This window comes from Meleagris gallopavo, chromosome 4 (genome assembly GCF_905368555.1).
Source record: "Meleagris gallopavo chromosome 4, MGAL_WU_HG_1.1, whole genome shotgun sequence".
Taxonomy (NCBI): domain Eukaryota; kingdom Metazoa; phylum Chordata; class Aves; order Galliformes; family Phasianidae; genus Meleagris; species Meleagris gallopavo.
The window spans coordinates 48,523,859-48,550,848 of record NC_139407.1 but is presented as its reverse complement, the minus strand read 5'-3'; the positions used below and the strand labels follow the sequence as shown (position 1 = coordinate 48,550,848).

The following is a 26,990-nucleotide window of genomic DNA, read 5'->3' as shown; positions in this document are numbered from 1 at the left end:
AGATAGCTATAATGTGCAGAAATTTTATGTACCCATATAATGGAGTAACGCTTCAGCACATACTAGACAACTGCAGTCATTTCACATCAATCACGCACTGACTTACTTACGCGAGATATGATGTTTGATTTCAACCTACACATCCAAAGTTTAGGATGCTTTATGAGGCATAGCCATTAGAAAATACACATGAAAAGTAGGCAATTACAATATGTTGTCAACAAGAAGCTATACTTCAGAATAGCATCAGGCCTCACATTCTAAAGCTTACTTTAGGAACGTTCAAACATTTCAATAAAGTATGCCTTTTTATTTTTATTTTTTTAATGGTACACAGCACACATCAGGACAGCGTGTTACCTCAGTTTCTGGAGTAGGAGATGGAGTGATGGAACCAAGTGATCCTTTCCTTGAGCCCTGAAGATCTGTTGGAACAGACACAGGACGCTGCCACTGAGTTGTTCCCGTAGGTATGTGCCAGTAGTAGATTCCAGCAATGTCATTGATTTTTTTCCATCCAGGTGGTAAGTCTGGGTCTGTCTGAAATGATTGATCACTCCATATATCTGCTGGGAACAGGGAAAAAAAAAAAAAAGAAAAAAAAGAAAATGAATCAATGTTAAAAAAAAATATGAATTTTTTTTTCATAGGTCTTCACCTGATCCAAACAAAGCACAGCAGGTACTACTGTTGTACTATTCCTATGGACAGGAACACCAAAGAAAAACCTTGACTTACTGATCTCAAGGCAAGAAAGCCTCTGAAGTTTGAATTAACCTATAATGAGAGGGACAACTTAACAAAGAGTTATTCCAATATGGCTGTTACCCTATAAACTAGCTTTTCTAATAATGTTTAGCTTTAGGTACATTAAAACACAGCATATAAAGAAATATCTGGAATTGTGGTGCAACCTGTTCTGCTCCCTTCGTTACACTTCTTTCCCTTGTCAATGCATGCTAGCAGAGCCTGCATTTCTGCTAATCAAAATCAGCTTATCAAAAGAAAGAAAAAATAACAGAAAACCAGAACCTGCAATGCCTCTACTTACAACATCCAAAAGTCTACCTGCTCAAAACAATGCCAATAAAAGAACGTAGTGACCATTTTGCATACAACCCTGGCTGTCAGAAGTAACATTATTTTGAACTGGTTTTACAGTAGGGTAGGAAAAAAAAGCCCAAACTCAATCAGCAGTGCCAACAAAGGGATGAAATGCTGGCTCTGCTGAAAAATCTCTTATTAACTGAAGAATGTGCCAGCAATTCATATCATAATTAGAGAAACTCCCAAATTTACATGAGATTACAAATGCGTATAAGAAATGTCACCAGTGGAAAAAAAAATACAGTACTTTTTATAAAGGCAGAAGCACCTGCCTTTATAATCTATGTGAAAAACAGCTGCACCTCAGCAAGGGCAATTTTCTCCTGGGGAATACATGCTTTCCAGAGGCTGGGAAGAGAGCCAGTGCTCTTTAAAACCTCCCAGCTAAAAGTGCTGTGGAGGTGTCATTATGTTACGTGTTAACCAGCTGCTATGCTCTAAGGGCTGTCAACTTGCAATAACCTCCTGGACTGACGTTTCGCCAGCTCTCAAGCAGACTTGAGGGGCTGACACTGGCATACAAACTGTTCTAGCAAAAAAAAAGAAAAAAAAAAACACTGAAAAAAACAAAACTTTCAATAACTTAACTGCATCATGCAAAATACTGTTATGTACAAAGATTAATTATCTCAGTATCACAGTGAAGTATGCACAAGACCAAATACACACGAGTAAGTTTAAACAAGTGGTTCATGAATTCCAAAATATCACAATAATGCTAGTGTTCATAAAATATACATATTGGGCCTTTCAGTGTATGCTGGAACAGAAAAGTGATAAGCCTTTATTACACAACGAGGAACAGTTTCACATTAGTTCAGGTTTATATAGTTTAGTGTTAAACAACCATACCTCAACAGTGCCGTGACATGAAATGTCGTTATGCTCACTTTTAAGAAGAGATACACTGCTTCTGTCCTTGTCATATAAACGTACATATGTATGCACACGTATTTACATATGCTGTTTGTGAAGTACTATGATGTGGCTGAATTATTTCTTTTAAACAAATCAACCAAAGATGCAAACAACACAATTATTTACCGCAACAATATACTACCAGAAATACCTAAACTGAAGTGACCTTGAAGTATAACTGTACAAAACTAGCAGCAGAGGAAAACTGTCAATCCAGAGACTAAAAACAACAATATTTGTGTAACATTTAGCCAGAATATAATAAATTCACTTGTGCATTAATGAGCACTTGGAAAGAAATCAGGTAAAACAGCTGGGTGCATTCTGGAGTAAGAAAATATCACTTGGCTGAGTACTAGTTATTTACTCAAAAAATTATCCATTAACAAAAAAAACATACAAAAATATGCTTGCGTGTGTTCTCAGATAAAATAGGGAGTTAAATTTAATCATCAACTGATTAATGCAGCTGAACAGGAGGAAGCCAGATCACAGGTGCTCACACTGAAACACCAGTTACTGAACTAGCCAATTAAGGAAACAAAAGTCAGCTGTGCAAACCTACTTGAAATAAACGCAACCTTGTCCCACCTACAACTAGTTTGCAAACACACCTCAAGATCACACAGGGCTAATCTGCTCACAGGCTGTGACTTCCTACCAGCACAGACTGGAAAACCAACCTAGCTTGCCCTCTTCTGTAACAGGTGAAAGCATTCACCATGCATGTGGAAGGTAATGACCCATCACAAGATATAGAACACAAGGAAGATGTAAGCAAAAGCCAACGTACAAAATCTGACAGGATAGATGAATGCTCTGCAGCAGAAACATACTACAGGAGACAAATTTTCTTTATTTGACTATAGAATGATGTGTAGTAAAATACTTTTCCTTTGAATTCCGAAGATCTTGCTAAACAGTATGATATTGAGTCAAAATGTCTACTTGTTATACAGTCCACAGTAATAACAGCCCCTTAGCAGAGCAGAGTTCAGGACACTGAGGAAAAAAAAAATGGGACCACACTGATACTCTGTTACATTCAACAGTCTTTTCAGTTCTAATCTTCTAGGAAAATGGGACAGCCACAAGATGGGGGAGAAAGGAAGCAGGAATCTGTATGTTGATGTAGCATCTCACAACCTGCATGCAACAAAACCAAACGATTTATGACCATTGGGAACCTTTCTGCTGTACCTCCCTAGTCATACCCAGAGGTGAAGCTCTACACTGCAACTCACGGTCTATTCCATGCTTTTCACTGATTTGCAGATGAAAGGTTTTGTTTTGACTTCATACACCAAGAATTGCAGGCTGCTGCTGCAGCATTGTGTGATATCCTGATGACTTGTGCCTTCCAAAAGGCAGATGTGAGGCTATGCCAGGTGGACATACACCCCTAGAAAAAATCATAGTGAAACTAATAACTGCAAACTACTGTGCAAAAGAAGCATGTAAAAAAGAATTAGAAGCCAAAAGCACATATATGCTGTAAGAAACAGAATCACATTCTTATATTCTGTTTTTGGAAATGAGCCACCACCAAGTTCTCTTTGAAGTGATGATAAACAAGGTGCTAGGGAACAGAGTGGTCACTGCCTCTCCACTGAAGTCCTTGAGCATGGCTTTTTTTGTTTGTTTTTTTAAAGATTCATTTCCATAAGCATAATTTCTTGTACTTGGAAGCAGCTGATGATGTAAATGCAGTTTCTAGCTGATGCAAATGCAGCTTAACTGGAATTGTTGAAGTGTCTGGTTTTCAGTCCCTGTTTTCAGCAAAGAAGGGTTCCTTTCACTGTGTGGTGGCTGAATGACCAAGTGAGACCATTTACCTGCAAGACTCAACAATACTTCTAAGCACTTGATCCAAATTATCTAAATAGGTTAGGAAATAAAATACCCATTCTGTACAAAGATGAGAGATCTCACTTTTCTCCTTTCAGAAAGTAGTTACTTCTCATTTACCTCTCCCAGTTCTTAGGACTGTTTTATATCTGTTCTACCTATAATGATTCTCAAAAGAAAAGAGATACCATCCAAATGCAGGATTTGATCTAGACTTTGATTAACTGCTACTCTCAGGAGCATATTTCCACACTGAAATGTTAATTGGAGTGTTCGGTGTTCAGGCTGGGAGCACAATGGTCCAACCCAGGACATATTCAGAGTTCTCCAAATCTACAAAAAATAGTCTGGCCAATATTAAACTCAGAAATCCGTTTTTCTGTCTCTGGCTCTTCCACTGCTCACATTCCAGCAGCTGGTACACATACAGTGTCAACAAAGAAATTAAAAACAAACAAACAAACAACAACAACAACAACAACAACATAGCCTCATTAGTAAAGTAAAAGATTCTAATGGCAAAATTGCAAAGAAAGGGATGGTGACAGGATACAACAGCATGTTGTTGATAGTGTTCTGGCAGCAATGGGAAGCAACTAGCTTAAAATTTGATGGCATTTTTCATTGCTGGGGTGAAAGCAACAGGAAACTGCTGGCTGACAACAGAATATGCATGTTGCAGATGCTGTATTTCTGGGCACAGTGGATAGGAACTGAGAAGAGAAGGGGATAAAGAGGTTTTATTAAAAATGAAAGAGGGGGAGGAAAGCATTTTTTACTCTTCAGAACTTCCAAGATATTGAAATAAAAATGTTTTCCTTTTATCTCCTGGGCCTAAAGAAAAATCAAGCTAAAGGGAAAGAAAAGACCTGAAATGAAATTGTCATGAAGATCCCACTGATTTCAACAGATTTGGGCTTTTACCCTAAATGGAGCACATTACTCCCTCCATCTACTCTCATATGCACTCTAAACATCAAGAAAGACATAAGAAAGGAAAGGAAGATATGTTGAGCTAATTAATGTAGGCAAAGATAAACGAGCATTCTCTGTGAAACAGCAAAACAGTAAGAACATGAACCCTGAATATTTTTATAACATTTATTGCCTGAAGTGGGCTCAATGTGCAAATGTAGGCTGCTCAGGAAAATACACTCAAAAGACAAATTTTCTTCTCACTCTGCTCTATAGCATAACTCACAATACCTCTCACTCTCGTAATTCACAGTAATGACGGCCAGCAGGTAGCCTCTCCCAAGCATTCATGCTTCTTGCAGTGATGCTATCTCAGACATAAGTGCAGCAAAAACGCAAGTCACTAGGACAAATAGTTATAAATCAGAAAAACCTGTCTAATTTGGGGAACATTATTCAACAAGGAGTGACAAACAGCCAGAAGCTGGTCATTTGGTGCGATCTTTCCTCGCAGCATGCAACGGGCTGTCATGCCAACCCAGCCCTCCTCATCAAACTGCAGAACCAGTTGCTAGCATTTTGGGAACTCAGAAGAGGTAGATTTCCAAAGAGGTTCCAGGAAGAAGTGCTGAAATGCAGAATTTACAGACGTGCCTATAATCAGGCACAATCTGTGCCAAGATGAACTGCCATTTTGACCACCAGCAACATAAACCATAATTAGAAGAGCCTGATAACTTAGAAATCCTAAAGAAGCTCAGGATTAAGCACCTGTGCTATTCTTTCCTTCTTTAAAATATGGTGTGCTCTTTATCCTGCTGAGTTCTTACAGGCATACAGGGACTTCAAGCAGACATGACTAATCTCAAGGAAGAAAGGAAAGCAGATTAGAAAACATTAAAGGAAAGAAAAACAAAACAACACAAAACATTCAACCCATTCGTTTCCATGCCCTGGTATCTTCTCCCTTTCAAATACCAAAACCCTGATACAAGAACCATAGAACTAGCACGGTAATAGAAGAAAACCAGGGGCCTTGGGAGAAGAAAGCTTCGGTGTCCTTTAAGTATTGGTTGATGGTGGCTCCATCCAGGACAGCACTGCCTGTTCTGTGTAAGACGAAGAATTCTGGGGCAATACAGCCTGCAGACCAGAGGTGAAGCTACAGGAAACTAGCTCTTCTGCACTTGTAATAGTTGTTACTAATAGCAGGGGCTGGAAAAAGTACTTCAGAAATGTTGTGAAGAAAGCTCCACATGCTCCATCTAGGAAAATGGGCCCAAATAGGTAAGAAAGGACTAACCATCTGCTAACTAAAAAACATCCACAAAACAAGCAGAATCTGACAAAGTTAGGAAATAAGACTTGGAGGTGCCCCAAAGGGTTGCTGTGGGCCAAGGAGATGCTCTGGTAAGGTGCATCCCACCTGGATGGAGGAGAGCACAACAATGACAGCACAGCCCCATGCCTCACCAGGAAATGATGACATGGAGGAAGGAGCACCTCAGCAAAAGCAGAGGAATCACTGCCTGAAGGCACAGTAGTTCCTTCTACGTGTTCTACAGCTCTTGCAAAAGCTTTATATAGCGTCACAAGAGATCCCTTTCTTTTGATAAATGAGCTGGTAAGAGTCAGACAACTGTGAGGGTGTCTGGCTGAGGTGGAATTAATTTCCTATATTTACTGTGAAGGTGACAGAGACTGGAACAGCCTGCTCAGAGAGGCTGCAGAGTCTCCTTCTCTGGAGATATTCAAAACCTGCCAGGATGTCCTGTACAACCTGCTTTAGCAGGGATCTCCAGAGGTTCCTTCCAGCTCTTGTGATTCTGTGACTCATAGCAGCCCATATGGTACTATTTTTAAGGTTTGCATCCAACACAGTGCTGGTAACATACCTATGCTTCAACAGTTGCTGAACAGAGCTTGCACAGGGTCAAGGCCTTCTCTGCTTCTCTTAGGGTGTAGGCAGCTAGATACTGGCTGGGCATTGGTCAGCTAGTGGGAGGTGATGAGTGACTGCTTTTGCATCACTCGTTTCATTGCTTTTCTTAACTTATTAAACTATCTTTATCTTGATTATTCCGTACTTTCCCTTGAGTCTCTTCCCCATCCTGCTGGGGGGCAAATGAGCAGCTTAGCTGCCAGTCAGGGTCAACCTACTGCTGAGGAACTCAGCACAGTGGCTGAGCCCAGAATCCAGGGAAGAGCAGACAGATACCTCTGCAGTGGGTAAAAAGGAGACCCAAACAAGAGAGCATCGCACAAATGAATGCCCTGTTAAGAACTTTGTGCTTAAATGAGATACAGCCTCAAACAGCATGTGAACAAAGTGCACCATTCCCCTTGGAAGATTTCTTCTACATTCTGCAGGAAATCAGAATAATTTGTTTTAGAAAGTTATTCCTGCTAGTAAAAATACGTTGTATGTGACCAGCATTATGTATTTCTTGCTTAATTGAAGTACTAGTTCTTTCCACTAGGTGGCAAAAGCTTTTAATTAAAAATAACAATTGTTCAACACAGCAGTCTAATATGCTCTAAATCCATGGTGAGTGTGCATGGTGCAGTACACTGAGGCATTCTTCAACACAAAATTCATTTAGATCAATATTTTCTTTCCTCATCAACAAACCAGTAGAAGTGGTCCTGTAAATTAGCTTTCAGGACTAAAATGATCCAGCAGTATTTTACATCTGCTTTTCTGATTTTTGCACAGTACCTCTTTTTCCTATGACACTTCCCATAGGGAGCAAGACTGAAGCATGTGCTCTTCAACTACTTTGTACTGTTTTGGAAGGGTTTTTTGTCTGATCTAATGACAAAAAATGGATGAGCCATCAGAACAGGGATGCAGGACTCATGCAGCTGCCTGCACATGCTCTGCCGCAGCATACTCCATGTGCACAGGAAAATCAATTTGCACAAGAGCCCAGCCTTCCCAATGTAAACCCCTCCCACCCTGAATCCTATCCCAGAAAATTCATGTCTTAGCAACAGCTGCCAATTATTTCGCAGAAAAGCAGGGAAAAATCAGTTTAGTGGCTCCTCTGAATTTATGTATTTCTCTACTAAAATACAGAGCCTGAATCTGTCTGATCAATGCAAATCGATATATGTCAAGCCACTCACAGAAGAGACTGTTAACTATTTCATTTGGAGCAGTGAGTAAAAATAATCTGGAACAATCAAACCAAACAGCAAGATTCAGCCTATAATGCTAACACAAGAAGCAGTTAAACTCAGATGTCCTGACATGAAGATGCTTGCAGAGCAGAGGGAAGCTCTGTGTCAGAGGGACTCTGCGTTGCCAGCATCACCTTCTGCAGCAGTGTTGCGAGGCTTCAGGTGGTGCCCGTGTGCAGCATAGAGCTGTGCTAGCACCTCAGCAGCCTTGACTCTCCACACAGGAAGCAATGCACCACAAGGCTTCAAGTCCAGGTAGAAGCCTGTTTTACAAGTACCAGACGTTACCAAGCTCAGCACCTCCTGACCCACAATTCTCTGCTTGACTTGGACTGAATGAAGACATGAGGGGTCCTGGGGTCTCCCTCAGACCTTCAGCTCTTTGCTGGTGCTACTGAACCAGACACACACCATGAAGGACAGATTGGGGGAAGGGGGGGTCTCAGTGGTCTCTAGGGGTCTCTTCCAACCCCTACAATTTTGTGATTCTGTAATTTTATTCCCTTACCTCACTACCATATACTTGCTGTCACGTACCGAAACGATGGAGTCCACTGTGCTGCCACAGGTAACAGATCTGTTCCAATGGAGGAATATAAGGAGTTTAAATTTGCTGACATTAGTGAATCTTTTTAGTCTGAATGACAGAAATGGTAAGATAGAGCATGGAATAAGGAATTCAGAGTCAGCATTTTCTTTTCCCTTCAGAATACAAACTTCAGGAAAAAAAAAAACCTGCATAAGAAGCGAGGTACCAGGAAGCTGATAATTTTCTTAATGTGAAATATGATGAAGCCTACCAAATTCAGGAGGGAACAATGTAGAGAATCAAAGGCAAGACTGCATTGCTCTGGAGAATGTATTGCATAAATACACTGATATAGCCTGAAGATTTAAAGAAGTTCTCTTAAGTGGGTTTTGTGCATGTGGTTGGCTAATTAAGAGCCACTGAAGTTGGCCAGTGGCACAGACATACAATTCCAATGATGGTTTGGCTGAAACTGATCTTTGATAGTTTCATTCACAGCACTGTGCAAATGCACTCAGAAAAAATATCTTCTTCTGAATTTAATGATTCAATGAAAACAGAACATAAAATTGAATTACAACTGAGTTACTCTCTGAAATTAAATGTTTCACTTGGAAAATAAGTAAAAACTCCAAGAAGAGCTGTTTCCTATCTCCTGCACAAGCTCTGCACATCCCTCAGACAATGTGGATGCATGGCACAGTATGGCAGCTGTTTTAGAATACCACAAAACCAATGGATTTACCCACACAGCAGGAGGGTTTGGAACCCAATTTTAAACATAGTGGGGAAGGGGAAGGAAAAGAGGTGTGACATGCCTGAAACTGCTTGCCCAGAGCCATGGACAAGCTCTCCAAACCCAAGTGTAAGATAAGGGCACAAAGACAGACCCATCATTGTCCCTCCCAGCATGTTGAAGCACTGGGTTCCCTTTTGTCCCACACAAAGGGATGCTCTTTAAACTTAGTCCTACCTTCCACAGTAAAAAAAGTATTCCTACCACATCCTACCCAATTTAGTGCCATCATTAACAGGATTTTAATGATCTATATAATGCATTATTTAGCAACTTTAAGGCTATAGTCAAATGCGCATTAGAGTACAACCTGAAGGGTTCCTTTTTTCAACACAGAATCCAGAAACCCAATGTTCCCACATCTCCTTATTTTATTTATCTATTACTCCAAAGAAAAAGACAGAAGAAGTTATGACAAAAATTCTCTCTTAGAATTAGAGGCACATGAACACAAAATAATGCACAAGCACAAGGAAGCAGTGCATTATAGACCTCATGGCCTAGAGCTCATTTAAAACAAAGATGTTCTGGAAAAACTCAGGCACACCAGGAGCTAAGGCTCTGCTGAAGCTTCTAAACACACCTGATTCCAATTATTCCAGCTTCGAGACTTTTTTTCTCCTTTTAAACTATAACCTTTACAAAAAGGATTCTTGGTTCAGGTAATAGTCTTATTGAGAGATTGTTTAGTCTGGAAAAGAGGCTCAGGGGAGACCTTATCACTCTCTACACAACTGCGTGAAAGGAGGTTGTGGTGATGTGGAGGTTGAACTTTTCTCCCAGGTAACAACAATAGGATGAGAAGTAATGGCCTCAAGTTGTGCCAGAGGAGGTTCGGGTTGGATATTAGGGAATATTTCTTCTCAGGAAGAATGGCAATGAATTGAATAGGTTGGCCAGGGAACTGGTGAAGTCACTGTCCCTTGAAGTGCTTAAGAAACACGGAGATGTGACACTGAGGGTTAGAAGGCATAGTAAATGATCTGAGAGGTCTTTCCTAACCTTAATGATACACATCTCATGGGAGAGGGAAGCATGCTGATGGAACAAAGGGGCCACCATAGCATAGAGGCTTCTGTAACTATTTCCCATCTCTACATTGTTATAAGCTTTCTATTAAGGCTTTATTCATAACATACAGATATCTTTGGCATTAATCAAACTCAGAAATATAAATAATGTCTTGAAAATACAACCCATTCAGCACAAGTCATTATTTGCATTCTTCTATTACATGTTACCCCAGTTCTAGAACTTCGTGTTTATTTTTCATAGGGATGGATTTATGAACATAACTGAAGATAGATTCAGAAATTTAGATTTTAAAAGACAACCAATATTGGTGAAATAACCACTAACAAGAATCAGAAGAAAATTCAAAAATAGCTTGTGTCACAGACGATACTGGCAAATTGAACTTAAATAAGCATTAGCCAGAAACAAACCTAACACCCATTAGCTGGAGCCTCATACTGGATAAGCATTTGAAAGGAAAAAAAGGATGAATTCTTCAGTTCTGCAGAATCACAACAGAATCTCACTTGCAATTTGCACCTCCTGCTTTCTTATTTGATGTTAAGTATATTATCCAAACAGCCACTTGCTTTGAAAAACTCTGCACAAGCTCTCCCCTAAAGTTGCTTATGCCAGAAACATAAGAACAAAAGTTTCTTTATTGTGAAACCCGAATCTCCCTCCAACCAAACACTTCCTTCGCGGAAATGTAAATCTGACAACATACAGTCAAAACTATACACAGAAATCTCCAGCACGTGACATACTCAAGACATCCAGACTGATTAACATTATGGAAAAAACATGGCTAACTGTCATCACAAGATGTTACAAACAGTGTAATGTTTTCTAATGCACAGCCTCAGTTTCCTGGCCACACACATTTCTGAGTCCTGGTTTTTATTAATTTCTTAAAGTTCCTTTACTGCTACTTAAAACACTCATACAAAGTGACAGGCAATCAATTACTTTCTGTTACTTTGGAAGGAACAAGGTCATAGAGAACTCTGAAAATAATAGCTTGACTTTATGTTATAAACTAAGATAAAGACAGAACCCCTTATGCCTGCAGCTTTAACATGCATTGGCACTACCATGGGACTAATCCACTCACTCTATTATAAAAATGGATGTAGCTGAGCTAGAAGAAGCATAAAAACAGATAACACAAATATAAAAGTGCTTCTTCAGAAGAAGCCATTGAGTGTGGTAGAGCCTGGAGAAAGAGTAAAAAGGGAAGGAGGGATGAATGTCACTGATCTGTAGTCACAGAGGGTGTGAAGAAGGCAAGGATGGAAAGGAAATGAACATTCACTGTTATTTACTGCTTCCTATAGCAGTAAAGCAAGGGGCACCTAACAAAATTATCAGAGAGCAATTTTATAACAAAGGGAAGTACTTTTTCATGCATCACATAATTAAATTGTGGAACTCATGGTCACAGGATATTGTGGATGCCAGAAGTACAAATGAGATCGAAAATGATTAAATAAATTCATGTTAGAAAAGTCTATCTATAGCAATTAAAAGATAAAGTGAATGACATACCAGGTTTGAAAGCCCCAAACCAGCAACTGCTAAAACAGAAATGATGTAAGAAGAACCACTCACTGTACACTAGCTCTGTTTTTGGTTTTGTTTTTAATTTACTTCTATTCCACCCATAAGTTTTTGCTACTGTCTCCTTTAGTGGATTGCTTCTGACAGAATGGCCATCCTTACAAGCTGATGAACTACCCAGTGAGTTACAAAACTGAACTGCAGTCCCCATAGCCCACAGTTGCAAGCTTGAACTTTCAGTCAGCGTAGTGTTTGCACTGGAAAAGTGGACAGTAGAAATGCAGGAGTTATAGGACTGAATATTATAATCCCTCTACATTTTTTTAACTTTCAATTTTATATTAGCACTTATTTAAAAGGATGATTAAAAGGATGACGTCACTACTTTTACACTAAATTGTACAGAACAATTTAATAGATGGACATTTTTTCACGGGCAAATATATACAGCTCGTTTAAACATGGATATGAACCAGGAAAAGACTGTGTCCGAAACGCTCAGAAGAACAGGCACTATGAGCAGATATGATCTACTGGTTAATGCAGAACCCATTGCTTGAGAAATACATTTAGGTGTTTTGGTGGAGAGGGAGAGATTAACTTCACCTATTTCCCCTTACATGATTGCTAATGTCATTAACTGCTTAAAACACAGGCTACTACATAAGACCATTATTATGGTTCAAGAGAGCTACATCAGTAAGTTTTTATAGGCTTGCTTCTCATCTTATTTGTGTTTTGCAAAAATTAATAGAAAGGAGATCACAGCAAGATACTGGATGCAAGATGCAGTTAGGAATTCACTGTTTCTTCACTGATGGTGATTTCCCAGTGAATCCTGTCACCTTCTGAACAGGTTTAGCCCAGATAAAAGACCATGGGCAGCACAATATACAATCCTGGCATAGCGTCTGTACAGTGATAAGCCAAGACGAAAAAGAATTGAAGGCAAAATAACCTCAGTTGCTTGACTTTAAATTGACCTATTTGCAACCAGAATGAGTCTTTTTTCTCTCTTCTAAACTCAGACCACCACGTTACCCATCAGTAAGTCATAAAATAAACCATGCTCCACAGAAAGCCTTCAGTCTATTATAGCATGAGGTATTACATTTGTTCCCACTGCAGAATTAAAGCTGCAAGACGTTCAAAAAGTTTCCTTTTAAAACACCAAATAATGAACAGAAAAAAAAATACTACTCTTATAAATGTATGTTCATGTTCAGCACTGACAGAAAGTTTTAGAATTTCATACTGTATCATGATATTTGATACTTAAGTCCCCAACTCCTAAATTTAAGAGAAAAATCTCGAGATAGTCACACACACACAAAAAAAGAAAAATTTCACTAGAAACTGTAGAATGTCTACAAAAATCCTATGTCTACCAAAAAAAAAAAAAAAGATGAAATAATTAAATAAGAATACTACCTTAATCCTAGAAGATGCACAATGACCTAAATGTACTCTTGTTTCTGAAGACACACACTTTTCAGACTACTGCTTGGGGTCAGGGTGTTTTTCTTTCAAGGGAAACGTTACAGCTCTGTTTTCATTTTGGTTCCTTGGTGTAAATGGAAACAACCATTCTTATTCACCAGTACTAACAAACAGCCTTTATAAATGCAAGATATCTATAAGCATTATTTTGCGATTAAAAAGAGGATATAAAATAAAATAAATGTGTTGTTACTAAAAAGAGCAGCATTTGAGGGAAACAAAACAGACCTGCTTTGCAAAAGCTCTACGTAATCCCTCACCTACAGTAAAGCTGTATGCCTGAATAGAACCAGAAATTACTATTACTAGGCTGTTTTTGATGTGTTCTGCAGGGAGTGCAGCTTTTAAATCAGTGGTAGATTGTCATCTTTTTTTAAAATACTGGTAAATAATTATTATACCAAAGTAAATGAGATTTGGAAGAAGTGGTTGGTCAAACATGGCATCTCAATCTACTTCTGGCCGAGACTTCAGAAAGAGCCCTCCCCTCTCCACACTGTTCCTGGGAAACCACTACTCTTTTGGAGTCCCAGCCCATCCGTTCATTTGGCATTGTTGCAGCTGAAGCTTGTCAAAGATTAAGAATTGCTTCCCAGGTTAGAAGCACCTCAACACCCAGAACAGACAGCTTTCCTCTGGGAAACATTAAGCATGCTGAACTGTGCTCTGCTGTTCTCTGGATCAGCTCCTTGAAACTAAAACCTTGTGAAGCTGAAGTGGACAAAAGTCACAGAGGAACAGAGAATGGGGTAACTTCAATGGGGCAACTACCTACTCCCTACGTAATCATCTTAAGAAACTGCACTTTTCCCTATAAAGCAGTCTTGGGGTTAGTTAATCTAAGTGTAGAAGAACTTCCCATAAAGTTAAACACTGGGTATAGTTAATGTATGAAAATCCAGAATACAGTTATTCAGGAGAACTCCACGATGATATGAAATCAAGAGAAATACAGAAAAAATATTTTCGATTAATGATCACACATTCATTTTCATAATTGCAAAAGAACCTTGCTTCTTATACATACACAGAACAGAATTTTATGAAGCCCAGCACATCCAGTTCTGAAAAAAAAAAAAAAAACAACAACCATCCATCCCACCGCCCAAAAAGCCCCAGCAAACCACAAATTCTGCATGAATGACTAAATAAATAAAAATCAAACTTCTTATTCTATGCAAGTGGAAGCTCAGTCTTGAAATCTCTGTTTTTCTTATGTATTCTTCCTATTCTTCATATGCCTTTGTTAAAAAAGCATTGGTTATGTTTGAACAGTTAACCAAGGGAAATTTGTGTAGTCAGGAGACTAAAGTTCCTTGGTTGATACGCTGACAGGCTCCAGAGGGGGAAAAAGAAAAAAAAAAAGGGGAGACTCATTATCTCATTATTCTGGTTTAGTTAAGCATGAAGGAAAACAAGGTAATTTAACACAAAATATTACCTCGAAAACCTGCTATGGCTACAGTGCGTGATAAATTATATTGGCTTGCCTACAGAGAAAGAATGAGAAGCATTTTAATTTTTGTTTTATTATTTTTCTAAATACAAAAGCCAACATAGATCACTATTTCTTACTACTCCTTTGGAGTGAATACAGATGAAAACAAAGTTGCGTATAGTAAGGTTTTGTATAGACCAAAGATCATTCTTCTGACCAAGTTCAACTGATTGATTTAGGACTGGCAAAACTGGCGTCCATTAAAAATTAGCAGAAACATGTCCAAGATACTAGTCAATGCTCATTGAGAGATACCAATCAAATACTGTAAAACACCTCAACTTTCTAACCCCAAAACCTCACTCTGTATACCGTAAGTTGCATTACCTTGAACTGCAGGGAATGCACAGAGGTGCTGCACTTTATCTAGTCAGATTCCCCTCTGACCCTGGGCTGCATTAAATAAAGCAGCCCCATGGGAGCTATTTGTGACATGTAAAGGAGAAAACAGAAGTCCATTTCATCATGGATTTTAAACCTATGTAAAAACCTTTAAGTCCTACAGAACACAAGCCTAAAACATCACTTGTCAATTCACTACTTGACAAGCAGCCGGAAACACTACTCTACAGTATTTATCTTGCATCTTAAGCTTTGTCAGGTATCAGCTGATCTTATGTTAAATTTTTATTAACAAATAACTATTCAACAACTAGAGCTAAGAGACGTTATAACCCAGAGCTTTGATTAAGTAGAAGAGAAAGTGTTACTTACAGTTAGCAGATGCTCCCATACAGTTCAACATGTACTTATCTGCTACCAGCATCCTTAAAGTTTGCTCTGTACACGTCCCAACAGCTTCATATTCTCCTTCTGTGTAGCACCTCCAAATCAGTCTCCAGCTCAAATATGGAAAATATGCTGCTATGCTTAACCAGACACTTACTTAATTAGTCTAACAAGAAACAGTGCTTTGGGTGGGAGAAAAGAAAAGCCACTTCAATCAACTAAGATAGAAATAATAGAGGAAACACCACATGTTGACCATTTAAATGACTGCTGTTTTCTAGTAAGCCAGGAAAACCTGAGAGAGTCTGCTACAGAGAAACTGCAGCAGTGTATGCATTCAGGGTACTCTCTACTGAATTGATTCCAGCTTGCAAGACAGTGATGTATTTTCTGACCGACTCTGCTCAGGAGACAAGCTTTTGAAACAGTACTTTCAGCCCACAAGCACTCAGATATCAATCACATCAAGATTTAATCAGCTCAACTTTGGACCAGAACAGCCCCTCACCCTGCAAACCAACCCTGGTAATATATTTATGGTGGGTTTTTTCCTTAGTTGCCCACATAAATGTGAAAAGGAAAGGTTTAGAAAAATGTACGGCAAAGATCCACTCATTGAGGACAAAATTCTTCTTAAGGCTGATAACCTCCAACTCCCTGAAGGTGCACTGCAGCAATGGTAGAAATTGATTTAGTGAAAAGCTTCTATTAGCGAGAGCACTGTTCTCATCAGAAAGTCCCTCCCCTTACTATAATCAATAATTTAAGCAAAGCCAAGAATCATATCAGCCAAAATGACCAGGGCAACTGACTTTCTTTTTCTTGCCGAGTAAAGGTAAAATTAAATTAAAGTCTGGGTGGGAATATATTCTAATTTAAAAACTAATTTGGGCAGTCTGAGTTGTGCATTTATTTTGAGAAGGGGAAGAGGGAAGGGCTCTTTTGTTCATTACTGGAAACTTCTCAGGTTCACAGAAAGGCCAAAATCCACTTCTAAAACATGAAAGCAGCTATAGCCTTCGATGTAGAGTATCTTACCCTGCAATGCTCATCTGCACACAAACAAGAAACAAATGAACTCCATAGATTTATAACTATTACTTCAGTGTAGTGACAGTGTTACTGTACCTATGTTAGTGTATCACAACCATATCTGAATTAATAATTGAGGAAGTGTTTAATTTTTAAATTTAACCCTGTACAATCTCGACTGAAAAGCTACTAAGAAAACAGGAGGATGAGTTTAGTTAAATTACTTCACTGATTGGGGGGAAAAAAAAAAAGTGGCTGCGTTAAGACAATTTATTGAAGTTCTGAGACTTACATATTGAGTAATAAATTAGTCCAGGATATGAAATGATATAGGCATAACACTAACAACATAATAAACAGCGGTTAGAAACAATCCCAGTAACGTAATATCATATAAAAATGGATTTAAGTTCCAAATGCCCCAGAGACAGCAAGCAGACAGCAAAAATACGTGCCTGAGATGTGGGGCTGTTATCCCCCGCAGCTCAAGAATTTCTCATCTCTGAAGTATCAAGGATAAATCTGCCGTGCAAACAAACAGAAGGACATGCTCTGCTAGGCTTTAGAAATCCAGATCTCAGACAGTACAGGAAGCCTTCTTAATATCATTATCTTGAATTCTGTGGCATCCTGGTATTGGACATTTACAGCCTAATGCTGAGCGCCCAGGGGCTTCACACATCTTGATATCAAGCAATTGAGTCTTAATTGCAAATGTATGTGCTTTCATGGGATTGCATGAAAAAAGCTTCATGTCCCTTAAGGCAGGGACCAAATACCAATTTTAAGCAAGGGCTGAGTTCAAAGCAAGTTTTGGACCATCCTTTTTATAACCACTGTCTTTGCGTAGCCCTATTTGCCTAATTTAATAAATACCAACACTCCTGCTTCTGATTCCTGGTTTGTCCAGCTTTTCCCAGCTACTGCCAGGCCCTCATTCATCTCTGCAACTGCAGTAATCCTTTTGCCTTCCCCCCCTGCCTCCCCCCTTCTCTCATCAGCCTCCAAGCCACGTTCTCATCTTTCTACTTTTTTCCCTATCCCACAACTCCTCCTCCACCAAGAACAGAGAGAGACAGAGCCACCATTGCTACTGGGGCCCAATGCTGGCATTGCTGCATCAGCTTGGAGAAGCTCAGGCTCTGATCTGCACTCAACAAGGGTTTTATTGGCAGTGAGGCAGGAATTGCTTCCGAGTTGGGAGACTCACAAAATTATACCTGCCCCCTGCATTGCAGCACTCTTGAACTTGAGTGTGATCAGCTGCATGAGCTTCCATAAAACAGGCACAACGTAATGACGAGGGACTCCTGCTGCATGGCGGTATTATTCCTCTATCACATCTGCTGTAGCACTAAAAACAAACAAGCACCTAGCCAGATCTGGTGTGCCTGGTCAGCACGCAAAACCCAAGCAGCCCACCTGTTTCTGCTGCCAGCTACTCTCAAACATTCAGCTTGCCCTAAGGAACAGCAGTCCACAGGCTGAGAGTCCTTCCAAAGGTAACAACAAGCTCTCCCTCCCTCCCGTATAGATTTTTACACTCATTTCTAAAGCATCAATCAGGTGGATTGAAACTTGGCTTGAGTTCTATGCACCATTAAAAAGTGCTGAGACAGAGATTTGCTGGATCAATTTTGGTCATAATTTGTGATCACTTTCACAACTTTATGAATTGAAAACTTTTTTTTCCCCCTAAGGAGGGACTGTTAGTCTGCTATTAGTTACTGGTGGATTTTCTTCTGTGCATCTTTCTTAACATCCCTCTGAAAGGGCTATTAGGATCTGACTTTTCCCATTACCTTCTCTGATTTCCCTTCCTTAGTTTGTTTTTCCCTTTCTCTTTGCTTGGTCATGTGTCTGCCTGAAACCCAACTCTTTCCACGGTCTCAGAGCAGATCTGGAAAAGAAACACAACCCTAGGCACAGAAGAACTTTAGCAAGAAGATGCATTCATACCGTGAGAGTACACACAGGTTCTGGGATTACACTTTTGCATTCCTGAAACAACAGAAGCTTGAAAAGCTTCTGAAAATAGTTTATTAAGTAAAGTATGAGACATTAAGCAGTTTACCTTTTCTAAAACTCAAGTTTTCCCTATAGACACTTAGAAAAGTCTTCTGCATTGTTAAAGATACAATAAGCCCTGCTTGAAAAGCATGTTAGGCTATTCCTCAACATGACAAAACAATGTAAACTACACTACAGAGACACTATGCTACTTTTAGTGATCTGAAAATCTTGCAAACTACTCCATAGCTTTCACTCTGGTGGCGGTGCAATTCCAGCATTCCCTTTCCTGTGTTTCCTCACCACACACTCTAGCTACATAAGCAATAATTCATGCCACAACATTAATTAAATTTATACATCTATTTTTATTAGCTGTCCAAATTCAAAAGGTTGCTCATCACCCGTTTTATCACAGAAACTTTGGGTTTCAAGCCAGAGCACTTACTTGAGCACCGAAGCCAAGGATTCAGCTACTGCACTGAGAAGGAAATCACAGAATGGCCAGGGTTGGAAGGAACCACAAGGATCATGAATCTCCAATCCCCCTGGCCACATGCAGGGCCACCAACTTCCATATTTAATACTAGACCAGGCTGCCTAGGACCCCATTCAACCTGGCCTTGAACACCTCCAGGAACGGGGCATCCACAACCTCTCCGGGCAGCCTATTCCAGCACCTCACTACTCTCTCTGTAAAGAACTTCCCCGACATCTAACCTAAATCTTCCCTCCCTCTACTTAAAACCATTTCCCCTTGTCCTGCTGTTATCTACCCTTTCAAAGAGTTGATTCCCCTCCTGTTTTTAGGCTCCCTTTAGGCACTGAAAGGCTGCAATGAGGTCCCCCCGCAACCTTCTTTTCTCCGGGCTGAACAAGCCCAGCTCCCTCAGCCTGTCTTTGTAAGGGAGGTGCTCCAGTCCCCTGATCGTCTTTGTGGCTCTCCTCTGGACCCTCTCCAACAGCTCTCTGTCACCTGATCACCTCTCAAGTTCAGTTTACTATCAAGTTCAGTTTACCCTCTACCAGTAGACTCTGGATGCTGGTCATTATTTTGAACACTGTATAAATAACCACATGACCCTTCAGGCATTTTTTTCCTCTTAAACTGACTTGCCTTTTCTTCCCCAAAATCCTCTCCCAGGAACAGCTAAGAGGAATATAAACATACAACTAGTTACTCCCCATATAGAATGGTACCTGTACAAATACTGATATGCAGCAATAGTCATCTTTACTGTTTTGCAAGCAAATGGTCAAGTCTGTGACTATAAAACCTGTGTTCTTGATACACAGCTATCACCATCAGGCAGGATTAAAAAAAAAAAAAAAAAAACAAGAAGAAAACAAGGACTGCCTGCTATTAAATTTGTGGGCTATTAGGATGCACAGTGGGTATGAACCAAAAACCTCTTATTTCTTAAAGTCAGATGTTTACTTGGAATCCTACAATTGTTCAAATGGTAGTATATTTTGTCCCCTATATTACAGGACTTGTGCTTATCTACAGCATAATTGACTGTATTTCTATTACCATAAATCATTTTCTACATTCAGGAACACAGAAAACATGTTCTGTACTAAATAACATCCTTGTTGTCTCTATCAGATAGGTACTGCAAAGGAAAACTGAAGCTTTTAAAGGACATTCATTTTAATTTTGTCCAAGATGCAGGTCAAAATCAGGGGCAGAATTCAGCCTTGGTATAAATCTTTCTGACTAGTTCCTGATTTGCTGCAATTTTTATTGTATTAGAGGGCCGTTCTATCCACACACACACTACTATTTCAGAATATCAGGCTCCATTTGCAAGATCCCAACTCTCCCTCCCCAAGGGTGAGTCTCATTGCTGCCATTTCTGTGCTGAGCTGAACTTGTTTATTTGTAACCAGCCATTAAACTGACATCCTAGATTTGAGATAGCAGCAGCAGGCAAGCATTTGCTCAATAGCAGTCACATTCAGCAGCAGTGCTGCCCGAAAGGAGGAGAATTGGCCTTTTGACTCCTCTCTTTGATTCATATTCTCATTTAGGGATACAAATCCATCTGCCAAGGGCCTTCCTTCTTGCAGTGGAAAGGTTGAATTGGTTGTCTCATTTTTTCCCTCCCCACTCAAAAAAGTGTCAAATCTTTCAAAAGCACCTTTCCATTAGATCACAAAGAAGTTTCCTGCCTTGGATTTTGTCTTAACAGGAATGTGTTCCTAGTGCATACAAAAAATAAGAACCAATTCTTCAGGGTCTTTGAGTAACATACTTCCAAAAACAAAGCAAGCAAACCCTCAATCACTCAGTTATCCAAGATTTGAATAGTGACTTGTTCACAGAGGGAGGAAGAAGATGAAGCAATTTAAAAGACGTGAAAGCAGTATATTGCAATTTTCAACCATGTACTGAGAAGTAAATGGTATTTCTATCACATTCCTATGTATGCTAAAGTGCTAAATACAATCTCTGGACTGAACATTAATAATTCTCCACGCATCTGCTGCACTGCACTATTTAATGGATTAACTGTTCTTGAAACTCTATCTTTTTTTCCTTCCCAGAAGCCATATAAACTAAAGCTGTCTGCTTTTGCAGATTTTTCTCCTGGATGCCTTTCTTCCTTTGGCTGCTGGCATTTACTGCAGAAGCACAAGGACTGAAGACCATACATAATGCTCTCCTTCTGCCCAGGTGTGGTGGCAGTGAGGAGACCGGTGGTGCCCATCCTATGAAGTCCAAGCACAGCTGAAAGACCCTAAAGAGCTCAGAAAATCCTCTTTTCCAAGTGCCAAAAGAGCTCAGATGTCACACAATGGTAACATACAGCTCAGAAGGAAGAAATTAAACACGTTAATTAAAAGAGACAAAACTTGTACTAGCTCATCCTGATTGACCCTTATTTAATTAAGTTACTTGGAATTATGCTAATTTAATTTTCACTGAACATAAATTTTCTATCCATATTTTTCCATTGTCAAGCCTTGGGCAAGTGCACAGACAGAGCTAACAAACTCAGCACTGTTATCTAAAACATACTGATGTTTTCTCCAGAAAATGTTATCAGTGATGGCATGCATATCATATATCTTGAGAAATAATACTAATTCAAACAGCAATCTCAGTAAATGGAAAACACATTCAGTTTTCACAGGAAGAGATGACTATACAAAAAATTCTACAGTAGCAAAGGTTTGTCACACATCAAAAAAGATCGAAAGATCCATTATTTGCCACACAGCAGTAGGGACTTTCTGCTGTGACTGAACTCTCACACTAAAACCCAAACTCACTGTTGTTACAATCACATCCAAAGGACGCTGTCACAAATGCTACAGACAGGTAAGGAAGCTGTGAATTTGGATCACTGTAGCCTCCAAACAGTACAAAACTTATATACAGTAATAATGAAATCACTTTAAATACAAACAAGTTAAGATAAATTTGTTTAGCTCCACATCACCCTCAAGAATTACACTGCCTCCCCTCATTCTGATAAAGTTGTGTCTTTAAAGATTGGCTTGGATATTAAAAAAGCGTTAAGTGATGAAGCCCATTAACTAGGGTAAATGAGAGCTCTGCGGTTTTAAAAATAATAAAGACATGTTGTAAATCACAGCAAAGTTCATGCAACAGTCACCATTACTGTTCCAGTAATTAATGGGCCCAGAATTTCAAAATATGCCATGATTTCAACTTCTGAATTACTTCATGAAACTGCATTGCCAACAAAAAAAAAAAAAAAAAAAAACCACAACAATGAAACACATTAATTAAATGACCCAAATTAAGTTTCTTTCCCTTTTAAATATAAGCATATCATCAAATGACTGAGGGCTCAAGAAGATTTGAATTAGAAAACTAAAATCTCTACCAAACCTGAAAATATTTCCTCAAAAGCAACACTTCATACTCAGAAAAGTTCTTCCTTGCCATCTGCAGGCAAACAACAATACTTGAGCATCTCCAGGCAATTGTGTACATCTCACGACACAGACTCACTGAACGCTGGGGTGATTATTTATAAAACGGCAGTTGTGAAGTTTCCGTATTACTGACAATGTTGAAGCAGTTTGGAGTTACAGTGAAACTTTGGGTCTCACAGCTTTTAGGATCCCACCTAAAGCATTTGATGGTGCCTTTTCCAAACCAAACTGTAAGGGACCAAAGGACCAAAATGGAAGGGACCTGTGTGCTGGCCAAGCAGCATCCACATTTGGATGCAATCCACACCCCTATAAAAACACTGCAGAACTGCCCCACTCCTTCCTTTTGCCAGCTGGGAAGGCTCAGCCCCATGTTCCGAACACTAAGCAGCTGCCGATGCCTACCTGTTTCGTCAGGAGAGCTTGGTGAAGCGCTGTCCTGGGACAGTGTAGTCCAGCTGGAGTCCTCATCACTTGGAGCCAAGTTCTGAATCCTGTGCAGTGCGCAGTCTGTTTTGGCCCCCGTTTTAGGATGGTCCTTCTTAGTCTCAGGGCTCGAGGATACCGTGGCAGTTTGGCCGTCCTCTGGACTTGACTGCTTGTTTTGCTTCCGGGGCAGGACTTCCCCATTGACAATAATGGTGGAAGCCTGGCTGTTGCTTTGTGCAGATTTATCTTCCATCACAGCAAAGCTCTGCTCCAGCTCTCTGGCAGACGTCTCCAGGTCTGCATAGTAATTCAGGAAGCTCTTGGTCCTCCTGGGCTGTGAGGGCAATATTTCACAGCTGGAGGAGTCCTGTGGGATCGGCTCTTTGCCTTCAAACTTCTCAGAAGTCACACTGACACCGGCTGTGGTGCTGAGGTTCTTGTTGGGATCCTGTTGGCCCTGCTCGGCAGCTTTCCTCAGCTGGTTTTCTCCGTTCTTCACCAGTTTCATATTGGCAGAGCTGCTCCCCAGGAGGGGCTGTGCTGCCGGGTCTGAGAGGCCCATGGCTGTCTGAATGTTAGTCAGCGCGTACTTCTTCCTGCATTTCGGAGGAGTGCTGTTCTTGGTCTCGGTGTGCCGGATCTCAGCGTTCAGCAGCTCGTTGTGAGAGGAGCGCAGGCTGAGGGTGTTGGGTGGCGTGGCGGGGCCGTTGCGATTCACCACGTCCGTCGTGCTGCTGCTTGCCATAAACACCGCCAGCGCGTCCACACTGGAATCGACTAGGAAAGCAAGAGAGGCAGCGATGAAACACTTGTGTTATACAGTATTTTGGCTTCTGGTAAAATAATTATAATCTAAGTGGGTAAGAGAACAAAAAAAAAAACAACAGCTTAGCTTATTAAATAGAGAAAAACAGGCAGAGAAATAGAAAGAGATCATCACCACGAAGCTGAGAATACAAGCAGAAGGCTTGACCCTGTATCAGTGATGTGTTTTTTCATGTCTGAGCTCCTTCATGCCCAGCTGGCTGGGGACAAGGAGAACAGCCCTCAGCAAATGCATCAAGGCCCAGGAGCTGCCCCCTGCTCTCATCTCATTCCAGGACTTCACCACTACCTCGGGGGGTGCGAAAGGGGAAGAACTTCTCTGGTGCCCACTACTAGGAAGCAGTAAATCAGAGACATTTCTCAATAGATTGTGCACAGATGTTGCTCCTTCTTCAGTTACTGTCAGTATGATTGCCCACTCAGCCACTGCCTCCTCACACCTGAAGTTTCACTTTTTTTTTCCCACCCCTTTATGGGAAAGGGTAATGGAAGTTTTGAGCATTGCAGGCTCTTAGTGAGGGTGTTTACTGGGTCCCTTATGGCCGGAAGGGCTACTCATAGTACAGTAATTCCTCAGTAACCCTGTAATTATTTTATATATCTGAGGGCATGGTGGTGATGGGTTGATGGTTGGACTGAATTATCTTAAAGGTCTTCTCCAACCGTAATGATTCTCTGCTTCTACAGCAGAGGAGGGACAAGGAAGACAGAACGATGAAGAAACAATTGGTGCATCTTGTTTGATGCAGCATTGTATTACACAAAACTGTATTTGAGTTCAGGGTGGAGTGCTTTGGATCCCTCCATAAAATATCCTGCTCTAGTTCAATCAGCTTAAAGAAGGAAAAGAAAAAAAGAGGTCCACTTCAGAGATGAACTTGGCTTACTATTTCTATAGCTTGCAAACTTCAAACTTAAGTGCATCCTAAGAGGCAGTACATATATTTCAGTATTAAATAGAAACCATTATTTGCCTACTTGTAGGCAAGTTTCTGATTTTGATCAGCTGAGGTACAGTTCACGTTTTGAAAAATATGAAGTTTCTTCAGGGAATAGATTTTTAGATTATGAAGAAACGCTTTTCTTTTTCGTTTAAACCATCATTTGTTCCTTTACTGCCTATTTGTGGCTCCCACTAATATGTACAAATACTCCATGAGCACCTCAACTTACACACACAGTAGTAGTGACTGTTTTTGACACCTGCCAACCAAGTAAGACACCAATTAATAAATCTCTCCCATCTGCTGCAGCATGAAGCACCCTTTCTGTTGCTCCTAATTCTCAAGTATTACCGACTGCTTGTACTGCACATAAAAATATGTCTGAGGCTTATCTAGGAATGAAAAATTATCATTTGAGCTAGCTGATGACAGATCATTCCTGCTGAGCTGTGCTGCATCTTGTACATCTGACACGACAGAATAGACTACTGTACAGATTTGCAGGAGATTAAACATTTGGTTTTTAAAAGCATATCAGCATAAACACAGAGCAAAAAGGAGCACTTCACAATGTTAATAAATGAGTATACAGTTGCCCGTATTGCCTCCTCTGTATTCAACTGCAAAAGCTTCAGAACTGCCCATGCACACTGCAACAGCCTGTGTTTAGGTAATGTTTAAACATCCTATTGCCAATTTCAGTTTTAGCCACAAAAGATTTCTAAAACACAGCCATCATAAGACTGAAAGAAATTCTCTAAGTGCACATCTCAAATGCATCAGTACACATCGCTTCCTGCATCTCATCTTAAAACAAGACTAGTGCAAATAGAAAGTTCACGTCTGATCCAACGTAGTTTTTATCAAAGCACATGTTTTAATCTAAAAGCATGGAGAAGCCCATGTTTGCAGACTGGCTGTTTAAATTCTTGTCCTGAATCAGTTAAAATCTGACATTCTGGAAATAAGAACAAATTTTTTAAGGCAGAGTAATTTTGATCTGCTGCACTCATGGAATTGCACAGTACCTATTTGTGCTAGATTATGTTTTATTTTGCATTCCAGAGGTGTTTTTTCCATCAGTAAATAAAACAGCCTCAATCTGAAACAAGACATTTATTCTCATCCTCGACTACAAGCGATTTGTTGTATAAAACGTTTGCCGCTATTTTCCACCACTGAACAAGTTACTTAAAAAATAATCTTCCTAGATAAAGTTTAAGTATCTGCCTGTCAGATTATCTTTCATTGGCCTCCTGCAGCTAGCATTTCGCATATCAAAAATACCCTAAGTATAAGCTCACTGAGACACTGAAGCAGCATGTACTATCTTCTGCTTATCTGCTTGATGAAGCTCCCCCACTGGTTTACGACAAACACTGGCACGTGGCTCAAGGACTGGAGCAAAGCCTCCAGAGGCTCCACCTAAAGTCTTTTGTTACCAAGCACTGTTTATAAAGTGGGCACTAAATTAGGCTGCTTTCTGATCATATGCAGAAAAATGTGCACATGAAACTTTTGCTGGACACCAGCTTGCCTCCCAGAGCAGCAGCAGCAGGAGGTGTATGCAGAGAGGAACATTCCATCCCCTCCTGTCACTGCACACCAGATCAGGCTTCACAAGAGGCACAGCTGGCACCAACCTCTCTCAATGAGAAATGAAGGTGGGAAGAAAGGAAACTACAACAGAGAAGAAAAGAGATAAAATACAAAGTCAGCACTTAGGTCTCAAGGGCAGAAAGACCAGGATTAAGTAAAGTGTTGGAAAATATTCAAATGCAAGGGAAAGCTTAAACAATCATAAGAAACTCTAACTTGCAGAACAGAACAGCACAAGGAAAAAGAAAGCTAGCTTGCCACTCCTCTTTTTCTTAAAAAAAAAAAAAAAAAAAAAAGGGCACCATGATGCTCAAATACCCTCATTTTTCACAGAGGACGCCCATCTCAGCGTTATATTTAAAAATTTCAAGGAAATGCACCTTCCTCCTGTACTTCTGCTCATGAGCCACATGGGGCAGACAACAGAAATAAGCAGCAGCACCCAGCTAGGGCTTTCTATGACATTTTGGAGTTGTGTCCGTGCTAAACCTTTTCATCCCTGCATGAGATCTGCCCCTCCACCTTCACTGACTTTGACTGGGGTTAGGAGAGGAGCAGGGCTCAATCCTGGACTGTCACATCTGCCAGAGCATCTGGCACCGTAAACAGATTTTACCTTTCTGCTCACTTCTGAAATGTGTT

General features: G+C 40.1%; 1 protein-coding gene across 12 annotated transcripts in view; it reads right to left on the bottom strand.

Annotated features, from left to right (window-relative positions):
• The window catches only part of APBB2 (amyloid beta precursor protein binding family B member 2), a 150,855-nt gene that overhangs the window by 60,591 nt on the left and 63,274 nt on the right, over nt 1-26,990 (bottom strand). For 9 of the 12 annotated variants that reach the window (XM_085223258.1, XM_085223257.1, XM_085223262.1 and 6 more), the window contains 2 exons: nt 22,957-23,757; nt 361-569 (listed from right to left, as the gene is read on the bottom strand). In XM_085223258.1, coding sequence (XP_085079384.1) covers nt 361-569; nt 22,957-23,757 — 1,010 coding nt within the window. The remainder of the gene's footprint in view (nt 1-360; nt 570-22,956; nt 23,758-26,990) is intronic. The other 3 variants (XM_085223260.1, XM_085223263.1, XM_085223256.1) reach the window with 1 other exon arrangement.